The sequence below is a fragment of the Neoarius graeffei genome, chromosome 18 (genome assembly GCF_027579695.1).
Source record: "Neoarius graeffei isolate fNeoGra1 chromosome 18, fNeoGra1.pri, whole genome shotgun sequence".
NCBI classification, from domain to species: domain Eukaryota; kingdom Metazoa; phylum Chordata; class Actinopteri; order Siluriformes; family Ariidae; genus Neoarius; species Neoarius graeffei.
This window is the reverse complement of record NC_083586.1, coordinates 68,825,114-68,844,355: the sequence shown is the minus strand read 5'-3', so window position 1 is coordinate 68,844,355 and position 19,242 is coordinate 68,825,114. Positions and strand designations below refer to the sequence as shown.

At 45.3% G+C, this 19,242-nt stretch overlaps 2 protein-coding genes across 4 annotated transcripts in view; one reads left to right on the top strand and one right to left on the bottom strand.

Moving 5' to 3' along the window:
* mslnb (mesothelin b) overlaps positions 1–16,775 on the top strand; it is a 46,757-nt gene extending 29,982 nt beyond the window's left edge. Inside the window, exons 28-54 of the mRNA XM_060899355.1 lie at positions 2,644–2,799; positions 2,930–3,144; positions 3,232–3,317; positions 4,465–4,592; positions 6,630–6,755; positions 7,220–7,413; positions 7,740–7,828; positions 7,932–8,059; positions 8,144–8,268; positions 9,323–9,440; positions 9,696–9,911; positions 10,394–10,564; positions 10,798–10,941; positions 11,367–11,416; positions 11,496–11,625; positions 12,249–12,331; positions 12,727–12,856; positions 12,981–13,171; positions 13,259–13,349; positions 13,483–13,636; positions 14,242–14,423; positions 14,710–14,865; positions 15,028–15,161; positions 15,237–15,397; positions 15,502–15,596; positions 15,753–15,981; positions 16,055–16,775. Coding sequence (XP_060755338.1) covers positions 2,644–2,799; positions 2,930–3,144; positions 3,232–3,317; positions 4,465–4,592; positions 6,630–6,755; positions 7,220–7,413; positions 7,740–7,828; positions 7,932–8,059; positions 8,144–8,268; positions 9,323–9,440; positions 9,696–9,911; positions 10,394–10,564; positions 10,798–10,941; positions 11,367–11,416; positions 11,496–11,625; positions 12,249–12,331; positions 12,727–12,856; positions 12,981–13,171; positions 13,259–13,349; positions 13,483–13,636; positions 14,242–14,423; positions 14,710–14,865; positions 15,028–15,161; positions 15,237–15,397; positions 15,502–15,596; positions 15,753–15,981; positions 16,055–16,146 — 3,774 coding nt within the window. The 3' untranslated portion in view covers positions 16,147–16,775. The remainder of the gene's footprint in view (positions 1–2,643; positions 2,800–2,929; positions 3,145–3,231; positions 3,318–4,464; positions 4,593–6,629; positions 6,756–7,219; positions 7,414–7,739; positions 7,829–7,931; positions 8,060–8,143; positions 8,269–9,322; positions 9,441–9,695; positions 9,912–10,393; positions 10,565–10,797; positions 10,942–11,366; positions 11,417–11,495; positions 11,626–12,248; positions 12,332–12,726; positions 12,857–12,980; positions 13,172–13,258; positions 13,350–13,482; positions 13,637–14,241; positions 14,424–14,709; positions 14,866–15,027; positions 15,162–15,236; positions 15,398–15,501; positions 15,597–15,752; positions 15,982–16,054) is intronic.
* Positions 16,776–16,883: 108 nt separating this feature from the next.
* The window catches only part of txndc11 (thioredoxin domain containing 11), a 29,141-nt gene continuing 26,782 nt past the window's right edge, over positions 16,884–19,242 (bottom strand). For all 3 annotated transcript variants that reach the window (XM_060899352.1, XM_060899354.1, XM_060899353.1), the window contains exons 9-12: positions 19,000–19,142; positions 18,782–18,894; positions 18,578–18,658; positions 16,884–18,499 (exon numbers count right to left, since the gene is read on the bottom strand). In XM_060899352.1, coding sequence (XP_060755335.1) covers positions 17,977–18,499; positions 18,578–18,658; positions 18,782–18,894; positions 19,000–19,142 — 860 coding nt within the window. In that variant the 3' untranslated portion in view covers positions 16,884–17,976. The remainder of the gene's footprint in view (positions 18,500–18,577; positions 18,659–18,781; positions 18,895–18,999; positions 19,143–19,242) is intronic.

Sequence of the window (19,242 nt, the reverse complement as noted above, 5' to 3'; positions counted from 1 at the left end):
TTTGTGATCCGTTCTTTGAAAAGAGCCGTTCAAAAGACTGGCTCATTCGGCTCTTTTTAAATATTTATTCAGTTTTAAGAAGACAGCATCTAAAGAAGCCAGATCCCTCTGCTTAGACAGTGACATCAATATTTCTGGACATACCTTTTATATAAAGCAACCTAGACTTACATTACTGTAACCCCTAAACGCTCATAAATAACCATTAAAAAATAATGAGGGCTTCAATGGATGTCCATGCAGAACGGCTTTTCTGTAAAAAAAAAAAAAAAGAACCCACTCAAGAACATAGTTACCAAGAACGCAAGAATATTTTATAGAAAAACACTTGTTTTACAAAAATATTTAAGTCTGAGATACAAAATAGATACAACTACAATAAATATAACACAAGAACTAGTTATCACACAAGAACATTTTAATAGAAAAAAACAAACTTTCTATATTAAAAATATTGAAATTGTAACAAAAATAGATACAACTAAACAGTCAGATAAATAGATAAAGTTATAACAAGAACACAAGATTATTTTAATAGGAAAAAACAAACTATTAATGCAAAAAATATATTATTATTAGAAAAATAGATACAACTAGACAAACAGATAAATAAATAAAATACACAAAAATAGAACAAACAAAATGATAGAATAAATTAAATGAACGTCCGTGCAAAGTAGTTTTCCCACAATATTATCATTAATATCACACAACTACATTATAAACCATATACAAAACAATTTGAACTATTAGGCAAACAGATAAAACTTGAATAAATAAAATGCAAATGAATGCTTGCCTGCACGCGCACACACACACACACACACACACACACACACCATTATGAATGATGTTTTTATATTTCATTTTCACCTGTTGCCAGGTGCGTTTGGCTGCTGTTGCCTCTGAAATGTTCACAGGACCGACACCAACTTAGTCAAAGGGACTGAACAGTCAGTCATCCTAATTCATGTGACTCTGTGCACAGATCAGCTTAAGTAGGCGACTCCATGAATTTACCATACCACATTTTATTCAGGATTTTTCGGACATTAAACAAGCTATATATGACTGGGGCCACGTCGAAGGACCATTTTCTGTGACTTGTGATTGATCATGAAGCTTCTCTCATCCTATACTTCTGTTCTGGAACATGTAGAAGGGAGAATGTACTTGCGCATTTACCCGATCGGCAATTCGTTGCCAACATGCTTGCCGCTCCTTATTGGCAGCCGCTGTGTTAGATTTTGCTCTTAATGTTGTTTTGAACTCCTCGTAGCTTTGCATTATGACAGCGCATTCTTCCTCCGTGAAGCACGGCGACTGTGCCATTGTGAACAGTGGTGATTTGCGCTGATAACCTCCCCTTTAACGTGAACGCGCATTAACCCTGATTAGGTTAAACCAGGTTCAGCAAATCAACTTCATAACTGGCGTCGTAGTACCGTTTAACCCCAAACAAGATAACCAGGTTTTGTCAACCCCGGTTTAGTGGGGGAACCCTGGGTTACTTCTGGGTAGGTTAACCTCCGTTCATAGTACAGGGACCTGCTCTTATCTGACCTTGTTTAACAGCTTAATTGACACTGGAACAAATGAGTTTTTAAATCTGTTCAGTCTGCAGTGAGGAACTCTAAACCTTCTACCAGATGGTAGCAGCTCATAGTCGCCATGCATGATGTGTGATGGATCGCAGATAATCTTATTTGCTTGTTGCAGAGTGGCCTGTTCATAAATACTCTGAATGGAGAAGCGCTCTTTAACACCAATCATTTCCCAGCAGCATGAATTAGCCGAAGCGGTTTGTTCTTTAGCTGCACAGAGAGGTTACCAAACCAAGCTGTGATACGATACCTGATCAGACTTTCCAAGACTGCCTTATAAAAAATCAACATAAATCTTTGATCAACACCATGAATTCTCAGACGACGAAAATGCAACCGTTGCTGTAGTCTGCAACAGAGGCTGTCGACGTGTGTGCTGCAGGTGAGTGCGTGCTCAATAAAGACACCCAGATATTTGTATGACTGCACCTGGGCAACGGCTTGATTGTGGATGACTGCGGGCCTGTGGTCACCCACTCCTCGAGGGTCCAACACCATTTCTTCCGTCTTATTCACATTCAGAACGAGGTGGTTATCGTCGCACCACTCAACAAACCTCTGAATTTCCAGAAAGTGGTCAAATATATCATGATTCTTTTTCAACAGTGATAAAATTGCAGTGTCGTCTGAGAACTTAACGATGTGATTGTTTGTATAAAAACTTCTACACGCATCTGTGTACAGAGTGAACAGAACCGGTGAACTCACGCAACCCTGTGGTGCACCTGTGCTCAGAGTTTTAGTTTCAGATAAAGTTCCATTAACACTGACCCGCGGTCTACGATTTGTTAAAAATGAAAAGTACCATTTAATAATAAAAGGATGAACATTAAAATAATTTAATCTGCTCATTAAAAGATGTGGCTGCAACGTATTAAAAGCTGAACTAAAATCGACCAATAAAAGACGTGCAAATGAGCTCGAATCCTCCAAGTGCTGATTGATAAGGTAAGCATGCACATGTGCGGAGCAGCAGCTCAGTGCAGTGTGTGTATAATGTGTGTATAATGTGTGTAACATGTGATCTGTGTTTTTTCAGATGGACGTCTTGGGTAATTTAACTCTGACGCAGCTGGTCCAGGTCTCCTCCTCTCCCGAGCTCATTAACACACCAGCTCAGGCCACTCAGGTGATGAAGAACATTCCAGACTCTGAACTCAGCCCCTTCTTCTCCAAGCTCTCCGCCACACTCACTGTAAGTCTCTCTCACTTTATCCTTTCACTTCCACTTGACACCTGACATCATACTGTTCTTACTGTTCCACTGCTACTGCACTCTGTGGGATATACTGAACACCACATATACTCTGTGTGTGTGTGTGTAGGTCGGGGGTGCGTCCCTCACCCCCGTGGTTAGTGAGGCTTTTCTGCAGCAGGCGTTACCGCGAGTGAATCTGGGCGACCCAACGGTGTCGGACTCTGAGGTGGAGCAGTGGCTCAACATCAACCTGAAGCCTTTCATCTCCAACATCCAGATCTCACAAATCCCTCTGTACTTCAGCATGATCACAAACCGCTCCTGCATCATCTCACAGCAAGGGTAAACACACACACACACACACACACACACACACACACACACACAGAGTCTATTTTGAGTATTTATGTTTATTTGTTTGAACTGCAGTGTGGCGCTTCTGAACTCCACCCACTCCAGTTTCAGTCCTGAACAACTGCAGGCAATTTACAACCAGCTCATCATCTCTCTCAAAGGTAACAAACATCCATCCATCCATCCATCCATCCATCCATCCATCCGTCTATATATCCATCTATCAATCTGTATATCTGTCCATCTATCCATCCAGCCATCTGCATATCTATTCATATATCCATCTTTATTTCGATCAGTATATTCATCCATCTACCCATCCATCTATCCATTTTATATTCATCCATATATCCATCTGTATAGCCATAAACTGTATATTCAACATTCATCCAACCTGTAACTGCATGCAATCTATAATCAACAATCCAACCTTCCACTCCTTCCATGCTAATCACACAGTTATCGTCATCATCATCACATGTACGCTAATCTAATTAACCATCCATTCACCCAGCATGGACAAATCTATCCAAACACCAATACTTTAATCTTTGGGTGGTAGAAAAGGGCAACTGGACTTGCTTGAAGATTCTTGAAAACGTTTCACCTCTCATCCAAAAGGCTTCCTCAGTTCTGTCTGACTAATAGGGAGTATCAGATATTTATCCTCTCCTGGCTCAGAATCAGAATCAGAATTCTGATGACCAGCTCATCTAAGGTGTCACTGAGGCATCATGTTGGTGTGGGTCGCTGGAGGCTGGGTGTGAATGGCGAGTCATTAGGGTGATCAAAGGATTGCCCGTTAGGATCACCCTTTGATCACCCTAATGACTCACCATTCACACCCAGCCTCCAGCGACCCACACCAACATGATGCCTCAGTGACACCTTAGATGAGCTGGTCATCAGAATTCTGATTCTGATTCTGAGCCAGGAGAGGATAAATATCTGATACTCCCTATTAGTCAGACAGAACTGAGGAAGCCTTTTGGATGAGAGGTGAAACGTTTTCAAGAATCTTCAAGCAAGTCCAGTTGCTCTTTTCTACCACCCACAGTTTACTATGACCTGGATGATTGAGAATCTTCACAGACAATACTTTAATCTTACTATCCGTCCATCCATCATCCCTCCATCCATTAGTCCATCTATATCCATATAACCCAATAACCACTCGTCTCCTCTTCTATCCCTTATTCCTAAAGAGATTAATCTAATCATCCATTCTCTATTTATCCATGTGGGTGTATATATTGTTCCAGTTTGTCTGTAAACGTTATCCCTCCATACTTGTTTGTCTTCCTGAAGAGCCCAGGCTGATGAACTGCTACACCAGTCAGAGTTACTACACCTTCCTGCAGTCGTACTTCATGGGTTTCCAGTTCCCTCCTCTCTCCACCTTCCTGTCCCTCATGCCTCCAGACCGCATGCCAAAGGTCAGAGCAGCTGCCACTGAAACAACCAGTCATGTGCAGCGGGCAGTATAGTGGCTCAACCAATCACGTGCAGCGGGTAGTATAGTGGCTCAACCAATCACGTGCAGCGGGTAGTATAGTGGCTTAACCAATCACGTGCAGCGGGTAGTATAGTGGCTCAACCAATCACAAGCAGCAGGTAGTATAGTGGCTTAGCCAATCACGTGCAGCGGGTAGTATAGTGGCTCAATCAATCACAAGCAGCGGGTAGTATAGTGGCTCAACCAATCACAAGCAGCGGGCAGTATAGTGGCTCAACCAATCACAAGCAGCGGGTAGTATAGTGGCTCAACCAATCACAAGCAGCGGGTAGTATAGTGGCTTAACCAATCACGTGCAGCGGGTAGTATCGTGGCTCAACCAATCACAAGCAGCGGGCAGTATAGTGGCTCAACCAATCACAAGCAGCGGGCAGTATAGTGGCTCAACCAATCACGTGCAGCGGGTAGTATAGTGGCTCAACCAATCACGTGCAGCAGGTAGTATAGTGGCTCAACCAATCACGTGCAGCAGGTAGTATAGTGGCTTAACCAATCACATGCAGCGGGTAGTATAGTGGCTCAACCAATCACAAGCAGCGGGTAGTATAGTGGCTCAACCAATCACGTGCAGCGGGTAGTATAGTGGCTCAACCAATCACAAGCAGCGGGTAGTATAGTGGCTCAACCAATCACGTGCAGCAGGTAGTATAGTGGCTCAACCAATCACAAGCAGCGGGCAGTATAGTGGCTCAACCAATCACAAGCAGCGGGTAGTATAGTGGCTCAACCAATCACGTGCAGCAGGTAGTATAGTGGCTCAACCAATCACGTGCAGCAGGTAGTATAGTGGCTTAACCAATCACATGCAGCGGGTAGTATAGTGGCTCAACCAATCACAAGCAGCGGGTAGTATAGTGGCTCAACCAATCACGTGCAGCGGGTAGTATAGTGGCTCAACCAATCACAAGCAGCGGGTAGTATAGTGGCTCAACCAATCACGTGCAGCAGGTAGTATAGTGGCTTAACCAATCACGTGCAGCGGGTAGTATAGTGGCTCAACCAATCACAAGCAGCGGGTAGTATAGTGGCTCAACCAATCACGTGCAGCGGGTAGTATAGTGGCTCAACCAATCACAAGCAGCGGGTAGTATAGTGGCTCAACCAATCACGTGCAGCGGGTAGTATAGTGGCTTAACCAATCACAAGCAGCGGGTAGTATAGTGGCTTAACCAATCACGTGCAGCGGGTAGTATAGTGGCTCAACCAATCACAAGCAGCGGGCAGTATAGTGGCTTAACCAATCACGTGCAGCGGGTAGTATAGTGGCTCAACCAATCACAAGCAGCGGGTAGTATAGTGGCTTAACCAATCACGTGCAGCGGGTAGTATAGTGGCTCAACCAATCACAAGCAGCGGGCAGTATAGTGGCTTAACCAATCACAAGCAGCGGGTAGTATAGTGGCTCAACCAATCACGTGCAGCAGGTAGTATAGTGGCTCAACCAATCACATGCAGCGGGTAGTATAGTGGCTCAACCAATCACAAGCAGCGGGTAGTATAGTGGCTCAACCAATCACGTGCAGCGGGTAGTATAGTGGCTCAACCAATCACAAGCAGCGGGTAGTATAGTGGCTCAACCAATCACGTGCAGCAGGTAGTATAGTGGCTTAACCAATCACGTGCAGCGGGTAGTATAGTGGCTCAACCAATCACAAGCAGCGGGTAGTATAGTGGCTCAACCAATCACGTGCAGCGGGTAGTATAGTGGCTTAACCAATCACGTGCAGCGGGTAGTATAGTGGCTCAACCAATCACGTGCAGCGGGTAGTATAGTAGCTCAACCAATCACACTCATCTACTTACCACTACCATCCTGTGTGATTATTCATCAATAAGTAACAAATCATCTGCATTCCAAACTTATAAAAGTGTAACTTCATCAGCTATGTAATTGATTGTGTGTGTGTGTGTGTGTGTGTGTGTGTGTGTGTGTGTGTGTGTGTGTGTGTGTGTGTAGCTGCTGAACTCCATGTCTCCAGCAGAGCTATCTGACTTCCTGAATGGCAACGGCACTGTGGACAATCAAACCAAACTGTGCGAGCTCTTCAACATCTACAACCAAACAGAGAAGTACCTGCAAAGTGTACGCAAAGAACACACACACACACACACACACACACACACACACACACACACACACACAGTCCAAACACAACTTGTTTTTCACCAGTAAATTCTAACAAAACTCTCAAAGGCTTCAGAGACAGCACATCTCCCCAGCCTGCCAACTGATCCTCTCCCTCAACCCATCAATTTATTCACCCATCCATCCATCCATCCTTCCATCCACCATCCATCCATCCATAGCTCTATACAACTTTTCATTTATTCATTTATAATATTCATCTGTATGTTTATCCACCCACTCCTCCTATTACAGACATGGTTCAGTCTCCAGAGCATCACTGTGAAGGGTGTGGCCCTCACAGGAAGGGCTACAGATGTGAGCATTTCACAGTGAGCCACACTGAGATGTGATGGGTTCGGACACAGAACTTAGCAGACTAACAGCAGCTGAGTCATATTTTCTTCTCTGCGTCTCTCCAGGAGCCGGTTTTGTCCTCAGCGCTGGCCAGCCAGACACTGGAGTGTGTGTGGTCTCGAGCTGTCAGTGCGTCATCTCAGGCTGATGTGGATCAATGGTTTAATGTCACGCTAGTCCAGTACATGCCCTATGTCAGCTCTCAGATGATCAGCCCCACCCAGATGGACGGAGCCTCCTGTCCTGCCTTCTCCAAGTTGTACGTAAACAGAAACTTTAGCTACATGTTATACTCTGAGAATACTCACACACTTCTCTTTATGCTAAAGCTAATTATCCATCTAAACAAGCATACATTTATAAACGTGATGTGCATACGGTACATGTAAGGTGGGATTTTCTCACATTAAGCTGAATATAAACAGTTAGATATCGAGGACATCATTAAACACAAAGTGGGTTTGAACACAAAATCATCACTTTCTTCAAAGGTACCAATCAACTGACCACACAGAATTAAGAATTCATTATTACAGGTGGAAAAAATGGTTTCAGAAATAACGAGGGACTTGTTCTCTTTTTCAGTGTGTCTGCTATGGGAAGTTATAACTTTAGCAAAGCAGGTTTTACCAAGAAAGACATCTATCTCACCATCCAGGCCTACCTGACCACAGGTACGTCACGTCACGTACGTGTTTAACAGGCATCTGTGTTGAATTTAAGATCAGGAAATATTATTGTGTCACATTTCAATGTTGCTTTTCTGTTTTGCTGTAGCAACCCCGCCCAAATGCTACAACCCCTCAGACCCCACGCTGAGGTCCACTGCCTGGTTTCATCAGTACATTGGAGACTTCATCCCTTTCATCACTGTGGCTGACCTGCAACAGTTTGGCGGTATTAAGGTGAGAAAAGCTGAGAGTAACAACCCAGAAACTCACCATTCAGATGTTATCCGTTCTTGAAGAATGTCTGTGTTGCTTCTCCAGCTGGAGCAGTTCACTACAGATCCACTGAACCTTGAGCTGTTTGCAAAGAATGAAGTTAGTCCAGACGTCATCAGTGCCTATGCAAACATGCTGTTCACTGCCAAGCCGGACTTTAGCGTCAAATTGTGAGCTAACATGGTTCCATTAGCGCATTATACTGCAAACATGACTTTACTAAAATACACAAACATTCAGAATGTGTTAAACAATAGGCACATATAAAGACATCCATTAGTCTCATTCAGACACGCCCATCAGTCTCATTCAGACACGCCCATCAGCCCCCTCAGACATGCCTGTCTGTCTCATTCAGACACGCCCATCAGTCTCATTCAGACACGCCCATCAGCCCCCTCAGACATGCCTGTCTGTCTCTTTCAGACACACCCATCAGTCTCATTCAGACACGCCCATCAGCCCCCTCAGACATGCCTGTCTGTCTCATTCAGACACGCCCATCAGTCTCATTCAGACACGCCCATCAGCCCCCTCAGACATGCCTGTCTGTCTCATTCAGACACACCCATCAGTCACATTCAGACACGCCCATCAGCCCCCTCAGACATGCCTGTCAGTCTTATTCAGACACGCCCATCAGTCTCTTTCAGACACGCCCATCAGTCACATTCAGACACGCCCATCAGCCCCCTCAGACATGCCTGTTAGTCACATTCAGACACGCCTATCAGTCTCATTCAGGCACGCCCATCAGCCCCCTCAGACATGTCTGTCAGTCTCATTCAGACACGCCCATCTGTCTCATTCAGACACGCCCAACTGTCTCATTCAGACACGCCCAACTGTCTCAGTCAAACACACCCATCCTTCTCACTCAGACACACAACTGCCTCAGTCCAACACGTCCAATTACCTCACTCAGACACGCCCATTCTTCTCACTCAGACACACCCATCTGCCTCGCTGAGTCACACCCATCTGCCCCAACTCATGATATTAGCTGAAAATGTTTTCCTTTATCTCAGTAGTTAAGAGTTATTAATGGCTACTCGTTGTATTATTACATTTATTGCTTTTGGCTGAGAGGTTAACAGTGTAGTACATCATACACAAATTAATAAACACTGAGATTTATGAAAATAAATACTAAGTTGACTAAATACTGAGGAATAGGTGTAATATTTGGTGTGTGTGTGTGTGTGTGTGTGTGTGTGTGTGTAGTCTCCCCAAACAGTTGTGGTGTTCTGCTCCAGCAAGCGCATTCTCAGACCTGTCTCAGAGTGACGCCATGTCCACCATCAAATCTCTACGACAGCAGTGCACAAACATAGAACCTACTGTACGTAAACACACACACACGCAATGGTGTTTACAGTCGGGGTGCTCCTTCAGTAGTTATGCAAATTTGTCTATTTCCCTTCTACATTAACGACTCTATACAATATACAACATGTATATTGTATAGAGATTTATAGTCCAGAAAATACTGTAATAATTGATGTGTGTGTGTGTGTGTGTGTGTGTGTGTGTGTGTGTGTGTGTGTGTGTGTGTGTGTGTGTTGTTCAGTATGATTAATCATGTTTCTGTGTGTAGGTATCTGCTGCAGTAGCGACTAATGTAGCTGTCCTGACGCCAGATGCCATTTTGGGATTGGGTAACTCCATCACTGGTCTTAGTGTTGGTCAGATTGCAAGCTCTAGCCCCTCCACCCTCCTGTCTTCCCTCAGCTTCCTCAGTTCTGTGAGTGGCTGGAGCCAGACCCAGGCCATGGCCATTGTCCAATCACTGCTCTCAGCTGGAGTGTTTAAGGTACGCCGTCTCGCCCAGTGTTTTCCAAAGCACCAGTGAAGAAGCAGTGATTGGCCCAGTGTGTGACTAAAAGATCATTACTGTATATACAGTATATAATATACAGCTATCCATTTATTACTGCATCAGATAACTATGTTAGTTCACCTCACTTATATTTCCAACTGTTGCCTAGCAACAGTTTTTATGACTTTAACCAGTTAATGTGTTCACTTTGTCATCTTGGAAGCACAAATTTGAATGTACCATATTACATGGATCTGTTTTAGTGTTAAATAACAGAGTCCTGAATATAAAGTTTTTATATAAATAAGGATTTGTGGTGGATTCGTGTTTGATCAGCAATGGGATTATAAAAGTTGCGCATAGTTGTGCACTTACCACTTACGATGCCTTCTCACTTGTGAACTCGTTATTTCAAAGGCTTTGTCAGTGGAGGAGATTGAAATGTTTTAGATCTTTCTCCCACTGTGTGTGTGTAGATCACCACAATCCAGTCGTTGCAGCAGTTGGGCAGTCTGTTGATGGGTGTTCCCTCCACACTCTTCAACAACATCTCTGCAGGCACACTGCTTAATGCCCTGCAGTCTCAGACCTTCTTAAATAACATCATCACTACACCCATCCCCACGCAACAGATCATTGTCAACCAGGTAACACACACACACACACACATATATCATGCATCTGATAATACAACCAAGTTAGCTTGACTCTTGTTTTCTGACACTCCTGGCTGGCTCGCCAGTTGTTGCATGGTGTTTTATAAAATCTCTTTCATACACGTGGACAGAGTCATTTATTTATCAGCAAACAGAGACATTACACTTGAAGCTGGTACTAACCAGATACCTGTCTCTCCCTCCCTCCCCCTCCCTCTCTGTAGATTATCTCAGTAAACTCCGCCCCTGTCACTGTTGTGCAGAACGTGCCGGATAACCTGGCACCATTGATTCCTCGGCCATCTCTACTGTTCCTGTCTCAGGAAACAGCAATAACACTCAATCAGAAACAGTGGACCGACGATCAGGTCTAGCTTTTGCTAACATCACTCACAGCTGAACATTCTGTATATTGTTTACATTCGTGTTGGATATGAGCAAGCACCATTTCATTAGTAGTGTAGTTCTATAACGTGTGTCAAACTCAAACACTGTCAGGGCCACGTCAACATTTTTTGAACCCTTCAAGTGTCATAACACAGGATACTGTAAGGTTCCTCTTCTTTTCTATAGAATAAGAAAGCAGAACAGGGTGAGTTTAGGAAAAAGAAGATTGCTGATAATCTACTGACCTGTATGCACTATTAAGCCGAGTGATAACATCATAATAATTAAAGTTGTTTTCTGTTTTCAAAATATCAAAATGTATAAAGTTAAGAGAACCTCACATGGGATTGAAGCGCAATGAAACGAGCTGAAGTCGTAACCTTGTGTATAACCGTGTTCTCCACAGGCCAGGCTGTTCTTCGACGTCGTGGCTGATGGGTTCTCTGATGCAGACCAGTGAGTTCTTTCAGGGGTTTGTGAACGGTAATGCTGTATAGAATCATAACCTGACGTAACACACCTGGCGTTTCTGCAGGATCTCGTTCCAGGTGTTGCAGGGTTTCACTTGCACACGTGTTCAGAGATTCAGCAAACAGAAGGTGAAGAATCTGATCAGAGGCTGCAGGCGCCGTGGCAAACAAAAGGTCCACCTTCAGGAGTCACAGGTCAGAGAGACACCCATAGAGCTGGACAGCCTGTGAAGATGTAATATTTACACTTAAACATGGAGTAATGATGTCACACGCTAGTCTCATTAGCTGCTGTTTAATTAGCAAGTTAAGAAAGAAAGAAAGAAAGAAAGAAAGAAAGCACAGCCTTTCTGTGTGGAGTTTGCATGTTCTCCCCGTGTCCGCGTGGGTTTCCTCCGGGTGCTCCGGTTTCCCCCACAGTCCAAAGACATGCGGTTAGGTTAATATGGGCGGCCTTGGGCTGAGGTGCCCTTGAGCACGGCACCGAACTCCCAACTGCTCCCCGGGCGCTGCTAGCATGGCTGCCCGCTGCTCTGGGTGTGTGTGTGTGTGTGTGTGTGTGTGTGTGTGTGTGTGTGTGTGTGTGTGTGTGTGTTCACTGCTTCAGATGGGTTAAATGCAGAGAGGAAATTTCACAAGTGCGTGATGAATAAACTTGTGCTTTCTTTCTTTAATTAGATATTAACATCTGTTCACTGTTTGTTAAACTTTCTGAGCTGGTGGACTCCGTTATTTACGTTTCATTTTGTTAAATGGATTTATAGGCTAATGTTACGCTAGGCTAAGCTAACCTCAACATTGCTGTGTGTGTCCTTCAGCTGACCTGCATGTACAACTACATCGAGAGCGACACTGTGACTGTCTTCACTGATTATCCTGCTGATATGCTGCTCTATTACAAGTACACACACACACACACACACACACACACACACACACACGAAATAAATGATTGAGAAATAAAAGCAGTTGAACCAAGAACACTTTACTGAAACAGAATTATTAAAAACAGTTAAAATTAAATCAGTGCGTATTTCGATAAACACGTCTGGAAAACGAGTTCAGAAACCACAAACAGAAGAAAAACTAAGAAAGAAAACGCGCCAGTGAGAAGCAGCGCTGCGGTGTTCATCGAGATCGACTCAGCGTTATGCAAACAATTACAGTGACATCATACAGTGATACAGATAATGATTGGCTGATCAGATTGATCCTAAGCTCCGCCCATGTCAGCACATTGATAGAGTATTGTGATGATTAGTAGTAATGTTGTGTGTGTGTGTGTGTGTGTGTTAGTCTTTCTCAGGTGCAGCCGTCTGTGTGTCAGGCGTATTACTCAGCTCTGGGTGAAGCGGACTTTAGTATGTTCTCCTCAACACTGGCTTTCAGAAGAGACATCCTGTTTAATGATGCTCGTCAGTGCCTCGTCAGTACACACACACACACACACACACACACACACACACACACACACACGAGTGTTGTGTCAGAAAGCCCATGATGACCTCTGTGTTGTTTCTGTCCGTGTCGCGGTGGTGTGGTGTGTGTAGGGCGTCTCGGGGCTGAGTGTGAACCGGACTCAGCTAGAGGTGATGGGGCAGATGGTGTGTGTGTTTAACAGCTCTTACATCCTCAACTCGGACCCGTACGTGCTGGAGAAGCTCAAACTGTGTCCTACACTAACAGGCGAACAGAGCAGCGCTGTCGAGAACATCCTGCTCAGCGGAAACACTATTTATGGGTATATATATATACACACACACACACACACACACACACACAAACACACGCACAGTCAGTAGCTCAGGTGGTGTGTGTTGTTCCTCAGAGCTCCAGGCAGTTGGAATCAGGAAACTCTGAAGACTCTGGGCATTCTGCCCCTGTACATGACCTCCAACTTCTGGGCCTATTTTACAAAGGTGTGTATGTGTGTGTGTGTGTGTGTGTGTGTGTGTGTAGATAGTTGTACACAACGTGTTGTCCCATAGAGTTCAGAAACAGGATCATACAGGGTAATAATATACATAATATGATGTGTGTGTGTTCTGACAGAAAGAGAAGGTGAAGTTTCTCCAAGTGTTTGTTCGTGAGCTGAAGAACAGACAAACGTCAAGAAAGAGGATCAAAACCCTGATCACTGAGGCAGGAAAAGCGTCCGATCTCAGGACCGAGGGTCTGATGCGATTCAGACGTGACACTGTTGAGAGTGAGTGCGCACACACACACACACACACACACACACACACACACACACACACCCCATCTCCACGTCTCACACACGTTATCTCACCAGCGTGAGGCTGCATGGCGGAGTGTAAACGTCGATCTGTACGTGAGCTCCTTACTGTTTAAAATTTCACAACCATTTCCACGATGACAGGAAGTAGATTTCCCACTGCATTGCACCATCAGTGCAAATGATGGCGAATTTTTGGAAGCAGATAAACAAACATTAGAACACGAGGAAGGACTGCGCATGCTGTACATTTGTGAAGAGAAAAAGAAAAGAGGAATAAGAGGATTACGCAAGAACACTAAGGAAATGAAGTTTAGCATGCTAGTGAAATCTGTGTGATGCTCAGAATTAATCAGCTTGGCCACACCCTGTTTGTAATGACCAATCACAGGCTTGGTCTTGGAGGTTGTTCACCTGTAGAGTTGCTCTGTAATTGCATTGGAGCGTCTCTGGACCCAGGCTGAACATCGTCCCTGTGGTGATGGCTGAGCTGGCACGCATGCTACGTTTGATTAGTTTTAGGATTAGCATCTTTAAGTTTATAAAAGCCTCTCTCTCTCTCTCTCTCTCTCTAGCATGTACGGCGGGGGAAATAACTCAGGTCCAGGCGTGTGACGACGCCTTCCCTTTTGGCTACGACGTGAACCAGTTTAATGCGTGTCTCAGCGTTCAGACCCTGAAGGACAACCTGGCCGCCATCGCAGACAAGGCCACGGGCAGCGACTACCAGCGTGTCATCCTGCACAAACTCAACCAGGTCACATGACACACACACTCAGTTCATTACGACTGATTATTAGACTGCGCTCCTCATTTCTGCTAAAGGTTTACGGTATATTAGCAATAAATTAGCACAGTGTGAACATATTCAGTTCACAGATTCCACACCTGGCACTTACTTATCATCATCAGTCCGTATAGAGGTAACCATGGTAACTGGGTGTGTGTGGTTTTCCCATCATGCTTGTTGTTTGAGGTGTTATGATTTCTCATACCAAGAACCCAGATGGTGGACATGAGACAGTGTTTCCCGTGTATTTCAGGCTTATCCAATCAGCATCAGTGACGACGTGCTGCAGGCCCTTGGCCCCGCCTCCCGTGCCGCCTCCACTAGTGATATCAGCAAGTGGAGTGTGACAACGATCGACACGCTGTCAGCCCTGATGACTTCATATGATGGAGACTGGAGCTCAGAGCAGGTGTCTCTCTCTCTCTCTCTCTCTCTCACTCACACAGAGCTCTTCACAGTTTTCTTTCTTTTTTCCTCCTATTTCTTTGTTTTCTTCACTTTTTTCTTTCCACAGCGTTTTCTTTCAGGAGGTTCACATGCAGCGTGTAAATATTAATGTGTGTGTGTTCAGGTGAGAGCGATAGTCAGCAGGTATCTGAGTGGAAACAGAACTCTGGGTTCCTTGGAGCTCAATGCACTTGGAGGAACAAACCTGTGTGCACTGAACACCAGCCTGCTGCAGACCATCAACTCCAACAGCCTGCAGTGAGTTCACACACACTCACACACACACACACACACACACACTCACACACTCACACTCATTGCTGTTGTTGTCAGGGCTGCGGTTCCTCTGTCAGTGTTGAACTGCAGTGTGGAGCAGAAGCAGGTTCTGTTCAGCGTCGCTCAGCTCGCCTTCAGTAACCAAACACTGAGCAGGAGCACACGCTCCACCGACACGGTGTCCATTAACACCTACCAGCTCATACAGACATACCTGGGTAAGTGTGTGCGTGTACACACACACACACACACTTAGTTGCTTATTGTTAAAACCAAAAGGCATAATAATCATAAGCACAACTATTATATTGTGTGTGTGTAGGTGGGGCTAATAGTTCGTATCTGAGGACACTCTCCAACTCCAACATCAGCATGGACCTGCTCACCTTCATCTCCCTGGACCAGAACGCCATCAATGTGAGTGTGACATGGTTAGCATGGTGTTGCTCGCTAAGAGTGAAGTGTAACTACATTTAACACAAACACAGGTGTTGTGTATTGGACTGTGTGAGTGTTGTGTAGTGGACCCCTGTTAATCATAACGTGTGTGTGTGTGTGTGTGTGTGTGTGTAGAACCTGACCGTGAGAGAGGTTCGGGATCTGCTCGGTGTTAATCTGCCCGATCTTAAGCTCTATGAGAATAACACTGTGGCTCACAGCTGGATCTCACGACAGCTGCAGTCTGAGCTCGACACGCTGGAAATCGGCCTGACCGGGGGCCGGCAGGAGCCCACTGCCACTACCGCCAGTCCCAATGCTAACGTTACCACTGGTGCTAATGCTACCACCTCCAAGCCTACAGGTACACACACCTGCACAGGTACACACACTTACACAACTACACACACTCACTCACTCGCTCGCTCTCTTTACAGGCGCAGGCTCGAGTATCTCCACCTCCTCTGGGCTGCAGAAGCTCCTCCTCCTCCTGGGTGTAACCATGGCAACACTGCAGCTAATAAACTGACATCACAGCACCGCATCAGGACACCATCTCTCTTGCTCCCTCTCGAAGGAAAGCAAAACGTATTTAAAATCCCGCAGTTCCTGTGAACCTGTCGAGCCGTCTCACTGCCTGTCTGTGTGCCCAGGGTTCATCCTGTCTCACGCCTCAGGGGTCGTGTTATGATGATCGCCGTACTGAAACAATAAGGTTTTCGTTTTTAATCAGGAGACGTGGTTATAAATGTTTAATAATAACAGGAATGTGGGTCTGTGATTAAATAATTAAGTGTTTTAATGAAGGCGATTCTCTCATCATGGATTTAGATTCTTTGGGTTATGAAATGGGTTGTATAATAAACCTATTAATAGTTTATGATTATTACTACCCAACACACCGATTTCTATTTAAACAAACGGGTTAATTACATCATCTCTCTTTATTTTATTTGCTTATTTATAATGTACTCTGTTCTCTTTGGGTTTTTTGCCATTGTTTTTCCTCTTATCCAGTTTCTTTGCTCTACTTTTTGCCTTCTGTTTCTTTATTTTATGAACGCAGGGTATATCTACTTGAGTATTTAGTTTAAAAATATAAATAACGATGTACACAGAGACTGAAGCTCATTAAAGAAACGGAGAGACACACTGTGATTCCAGTTCTGGTGTTTTTGTTGAATATCGTGATGTGTATCGAGCATTTATCAGCATTAGAGTATCACGATAGAATATTTTTGCTGTTTTGATCACACACACACACACTTGAAGAAATGAATTATTGTTTATTGGGTACAAAAATCTACACAATACTTCTGTAAACACAGTGCAGCACATGGTCCTGCACAAAAACCTCAACTCTTCACAAAAACCTCGCCTCTACAGACCTGAGGACTCGTTAAAAATAGACCGCTGTATCCAAGAAAAATACAGAAACTTTAATGTACTGTGAGAACGTCAGCCTGCAGCGTCTCATCCGTCCTGTACAGGCCTCGTGAACGACAAGAGCACTGTTTCACCCGAACGGATCCTGGGATTAAAACCAGCAGCCTGCTGAAGCTCCAGGACACGCCCAGAACATTACGCTGAACGCCATTTAAAATAAGAGCTTCTGTAACCTTCACTAATCACTTACGTGACTGATGTTACCTCTCAGTGTTCCTCTCGAGTGATTTTAGCATTCATTCAGGACCATAACACTCAGAATAGCTTGACTGCAAAACTCAGAGCTGCCACTAGGTGTCACAATTTCCTTTCACTGCTGATACAGTCACAATGGACCGGACTGTAACTCCGCTCAGCCCGGTCATTCCGACATTTCCTCCAAAACGGCAGTATTGTGTGTCTAAAACATTATGGATGAAGCGAACCTTTTTAACCTTCTACTGCAGTGTTACCCTGAGACAAAGGAAAAATTATGGTATGGGGTCAAAGGTCAAATAAATTATAAATGAATTATAAGCAAATATACAGAAAGAGAGCGATAGACAGGAAAAAAACAAAATGTATGCAGTAGGGGGTTAATTCCTGATACCGCCACTAGATGGCAGCACCTTATATTCCAATTCCTTACAACTGACATTTTTCAACTCTGATTTCTGACAATTTAACTCTGCCACTAGATGGCAGCACTTTCCTTATTAACTCGTTCATCATTATTGTAATTCTCAAAGCAGCCACACAGTGGCAGGACCTTTACACACTTTAAATTCCTGATTGCTCCACCAGGGGGGAGTATTTCCTACATGTTTAATATCCAACACTCGGCTCGAGCGACGAGCTCACTGCACGCTGGCTAACGGAGCAGAACAGCTTCCAGCAGAGGATCGCGGAATCATCGCCCCTCACCCCTGAGCCATCACGAGACATCCTGTTTCTCGTCCTCCAGCTCCTCTCCCTCCCACCCTCCATGCGTCCTGTCCCCTCCGTCCTTGTCCCATGTCCTGCCCCCACTGCCCTTTTCCCTTAAGACGGCGAGCAGGACCTTCAGCAGCGAGTTCTCATTGAGCAGGTCCTCGGAGGCGTCGGCGAGCTCCCGCAGCCTTTTCAGCGCCTCGGTGAGCTGTCGGCTTTTCTCCTGGTACAGCGTCTCCAGCTGGGTGCTCTGCTCCTGCAGCTCGGCGTTGTGGGACTGCAGCTCCAGAGTGTGCCATGCCAGGCGTCGGTTCTCCCTCCACAGAGCCGCCAGCTGCTGCGACAGCCGCTCACGGGCACGCTGCAGAGACAGCACCTCCCCCTGCAGGGTGTGAAGTTCTGCCTCTAAAAGTGCCTTGGGCCCCGCCTTTCCCTGAGGGGAGGGGCTAGAATGATTGAGGATGAAGCGGACTAAATTGGAGAGCGTGACACGGGTGTTCTCTGGAAACTTCACACTCATGTGCTTCCTGTGAGAGACAGACAGCTGTGAATGCTGCAGACAGACGACACAGTGAGACAGGCGAGTGGTAGAAACAAAACTGTACCTGTGTCTGGGGAAGAACAGGAAGGTGGGCAGCTGGTCCACCATGAACTCCCACGGCAGGTCATTAAGACCAACGTTCACCCTGTTGAGCACAAAACACTCTTTAATCCCATTTCATCCAGTTGATTCTGCCAGGAATCATGTGGGCGGAGCCAAGTTCTGGAATCACATTTAAAAAAAAAAACAAACCCCACAGGTTCCTGACCTGGCCACCGTGAAGGCGCTGTTTCCCTGGAAAAGTCGTGCCAAGCGCAGAAGAACATGATTAAGGACCGTACAGAACCCACACCATCCTGTGTAGTAGAACAACAACACATCCTGCACAGAGAACCAGAGAGAGAGACAGACAGGCAGAGAGACAGACAGGAGATCAGTAACAGGTACTGCAGAGACACGACTGTGAGGATACGAGCGTCTCCTCACCCTCTCTACGTCCATCACTACGGCCCTGAAGGACTGCGTGGTCACTTCCTGGATGAGGGACCGTGGGGGTGGAGCTTCACTGACTCCCACCAAGTGTCTATGGAGTGGACTGTAGGGGGTGCTGAAGTTCACTATGAACCACTCTGGGTTGGAGACAGACAGAGAGAGAGAGAGAGAGAGAGAGAGAGAGAGGGAGGGAGAGAGAGGGAGGGAGGGAGAGGGAGGGAGGGAGTGTACATTAGT